Below are 3855 nucleotides of genomic sequence, written 5' to 3'. Positions count from 1 at the left end.
TTACACTTATTAGAGGGATGAGGAATCAAAATTTAAAAACTGGAAAAATGGAAAAATGGAGGAATGGAGATGGAAAATTCGAAAACTAGAGAAATGAAAAATTGGAAATGGAAACACAGAGAAATGAAGTAAACTAACCCTAACTTTTTGTAATTGAAGTTATTTTGGTTATGATGATGTGGACAGGTAAACAGGGATGTTGTCACTGTCCAATCCAAGCTTCTCTCTGAAGCAACTACTTACTGTTGTGTCAGCTCGTCCAATTTCTAGTACAAGGTTTAGGTTGTCTTGTGGTCATTTTTCCGACAGCTTTAGAAAGTGGTCGCTATTTCTGACCACTTTTCTGGTGGTAGGAAATAGCTACGGGATTTTTTCAAACACTCAAATTGGTCGGAAAAGTGGTCGGAACATGTATTTCTGATCAAATTAAGGCTATTTCCGACCTACTTTTGGGTGGTCGAAAATCAACAGATTTCCGGCAGTGAATATTGCATTGGATATACTTTAAAATACTTTTTTTAAAAAATAAACATTGACCATTATTTCATGTGGAAAACTAGTATTAAAAATAAACGCTTATTGGAGTCGTCTATCTAATAGATCCGGCTTCCGGCTTCATGATATATGGATTGGAGTATAATAGGCAATGGACTCGTATTCGAAAACCATTATTTATTATATATTGTGTTCCCTTCATGGGACGACAAAGAATAAGTTCCTAGAAAATTCTTTATGGAGCAAACAATAATATATCTTTACTTTTAATCTGATGATTCGGCAAGAATGCAAGATACTATAAACTTTACAGGACCAAAGAATGAATGACCCAAGAAACCATCTTTTGGAAGCATGCAAATAAATCAAGGTATATCTGTGTACAAATTAAAGAAGTCTTCTCTTTCTGTAGGTATATAAATCCAACAAAACTCACAAACAATTTCAACAACAATCAAATCAAAGTTTCAAGAAAAGCAAAGAATTCGGCCAAGCTAAGGATCGGAGGGGTTGTAATAATATAATGGATTCAAGGAAGTTTACACTACCTCTGAACTATGAAGATTTTGATCCAGATTATGATCAGGTACAAGAGCCTCAAGTTGACACTCTCCTCATTTATTTACCAGGTGAGATTTCGGTGATCCCTTTAGTTTAATTTGTTATTAAAATACATTCGTTTTAATAAAAGTAAACAAAAATGCCTCTACAATGGTAGTAAAAGTATTAAGAGTAAAATTGTTCAATCATGTAATACTTTTTTAATTCCAACTTGCGTTGAAAATAAAATTAGGGGTAACACTTGTGTGACACTGTTTTACGAGTCTCAATTCATCAAATATCCGAACCCCGTATTACGGATTGACACACAAATTTTTGCCAAACTTTGAACATGCAACTTTTTGCTCAACCCATTTTATGTGACAAAACTTTTTTAAAGATGCTCTAAAAGTTTAATAAGCTGGTGGTTTTTGGGCGCAGATTTCAGGAAGGAGCAGATAAGGGTTCAATTAACCGGAACAGGAATCCTGAAGATCAGCGGTCAGCGGCGGCTGGAAGGCGACAAATGGAAGCGGTTTTTGAAACAATTCCAGGTTTCATCCAACTGCGACACCAACCGGATCAGTGCCAAATTCGAATCTGGCACTCTCTACATAACACAGCCCAAACTTATCATCCCTGCAGCAGTGGAAAAACCTGCAGATGCAGAAGGAGAAGAAGAAAAAAAAACGAAGGAAGCTGCGGAACCGAAAGCAGGCGAAGAATCGGAGAATGGTTCTGACAAGGAAGGCGTAGGCCCGGCTTCCGATGATAAGAAAGCGGCGGATGATAAAAGGGCCGCCGTTGCTGGAAAATCTGATGGCGCCGCCGGAAAAGCTGCCAAAATGATGGATGGTTACAGTGGCAGTGCGGAGGCGGTGCAGCTTAAGAGGTCAAGAAAGATGATGAATGTTGCTTTGGTGGTTCTGTTGGTTGTTGGTGTTGGCTTGTATCTTAACAGCAAGATGAGGTCTTCGTCGTCCAATGATGCTGCTGGAGAGCTATGAAGATTTACGTAATAATAATTCATAATATTATCAGTCATTAAAATGTATATATATTGATCCAATTGAATGTGGTATTTCTCTGTGCGTTCCATGTTATTGTAAATTTAATGGCGTAGAAAGTGAAAATTTAATGGCCAAGAATGGGGCAAACTATGCTATGGACTCTGGTTCTGCAAGGTAGACCAGGTTCATATTCTCAATTTAAAAACTTTATTTTCATAATTTTATAACTGTTCATAATTTTAAAATTCTATAGTCTATATTCACAATTTTAAATCTCAATATACAAAATTATATCACTCAATATTCACAATTTTTTAACTCTTTATTTACAACCTATAAATTTAAAAATTGTGTTATACTATTAAATATAGAATTATGAAATTGTGAACATAGAGTTCAAAAATTATGAATATAAAGTTCAAGAACATAGAATTCAAAAACTGTGAACATAGAATACTAAAATTGTGAACATGGACTTGAATTTACTTTGAAGGTGGACCTGGGTCCATGGGTCCATGATATAACAAAAGGAAGAATCGAAGGATTTATATATTTTGGATGGGTCTCATCTTAGTATAATTTGAGCCTCATCTTGGTATAATTGAGCCCATTGTTAATTTTTTTGGGTTAATTAAATTATTCAATTAAATTGGCCATTTACTTGATTCAATATAATTGAAGGCAGTCACTATACTATGTACCATGATCAATAATGCATTGCGGACCATAGTCTAAAATACTGTTGTTTCATTAAGTAAAGAAATAGTTGTCGTCAAGTCTTAACGGAGCTCCCTAAATGAAACTACAGTTCATCTCAAAAGATACTGCCGCACATTTGTTTTTACATTATCAAATTGCGCAGATAGCTTGGTATTTCTTTAAAACCTACACAACCGATTCTTTAACAGCCTTAGGCAGACCTTTTCTAATCCTCACCCGTCTTTTAGGGTGGATTGGATCAATTTCTACCTCCTCCAACTCAACATCCGGCTCAGGTCGTTCTAGCATTTGCTACATCTTATCTTCCTTCTTAGCGATAGTATGGACTTAGAGATCGGACTTTCCCATCTTGCGACATGATTGCAAGTAAGGGTGGGAGTAGGCCAAACCCCTACAAAGTGGCCTATGGCCTGGCCTGGTTTGGGCCTGGCCTAGCCTGACGTGTTTAATATAAAGGCCAAGCCTAGGCCTATTTTCAAGCCTATTTACTTAAATAGGCCCATGCCTATATGCAAAAGCCTAGCCTGTTTATATTATATATATATATATATATAATATAACCCCACTAGTCCATTGCCCATGTATATAAATATAGAACTAGGGATGTCAATCGGGCCAACCCTATCGGTTTCGGGCTAGCCCTGTCGGGTTGTCGGGCTTATCGGATTCGGGTTGTCGGTTAATTATTATTTTAATCTCAGATTCGGGTTAGCCCTAACCCTAACCTTCGGGTTGTCGGGCTTATCGGGCGGGTTAGACTATTTGAACTAAAATCGAAAATGAATACTTACATTCGATAAAACGGGTCAAGTCGTCAACCGGATCTGAATTCGTTAGAACGGGTCAACTGGATGAGCATTGAGCACATTAAAATTAAACAAATGCAATTGCAACGGTTCGATTTCGGTTCGGTGTTCGGTTCGGTTTAAGACCCCCAAATTTTAACATTTCCTAGGCGACAAAACGGTCAAGGGGTGTCGCGACTTAACGGGGCGTCGTAATAACTATGCATGAAACATCACATAACTCAAATCCAAAATCTAATATCTAAATATTAAATACCAACATAACAAATTAACAATTTATAGGT

At 36.9% G+C, this 3855-nt stretch overlaps 1 protein-coding gene across 1 annotated transcript; it reads left to right on the top strand.

Moving 5' to 3' along the window:
- Window positions 1-935: 935 nt before the first annotated feature.
- LOC116005104 (inactive protein RESTRICTED TEV MOVEMENT 2-like) lies at window positions 936-2267 on the top strand. The gene is made up of 2 exons (XM_031245347.1): window positions 936-1124; window positions 1477-2267. The coding sequence occupies exons 1-2, from the start codon at window positions 1019-1021 to the stop codon at window positions 2040-2042; spliced, it is 672 nt and encodes a 223-aa protein (XP_031101207.1). The 5' UTR covers window positions 936-1018; the 3' UTR covers window positions 2043-2267.
- The last annotated feature ends 1588 nt before the right edge of the window (window positions 2268-3855 follow it).

The sequence above is a fragment of the Ipomoea triloba genome, chromosome 14 (assembly GCF_003576645.1).
Source record: "Ipomoea triloba cultivar NCNSP0323 chromosome 14, ASM357664v1".
In the NCBI taxonomy this organism is placed as follows: Eukaryota; Viridiplantae; Streptophyta; class Magnoliopsida; order Solanales; family Convolvulaceae; genus Ipomoea; species Ipomoea triloba.
Note: the sequence above shows the minus strand (reverse complement) of the source record. Positions and strands in the feature narration are given on the sequence as shown.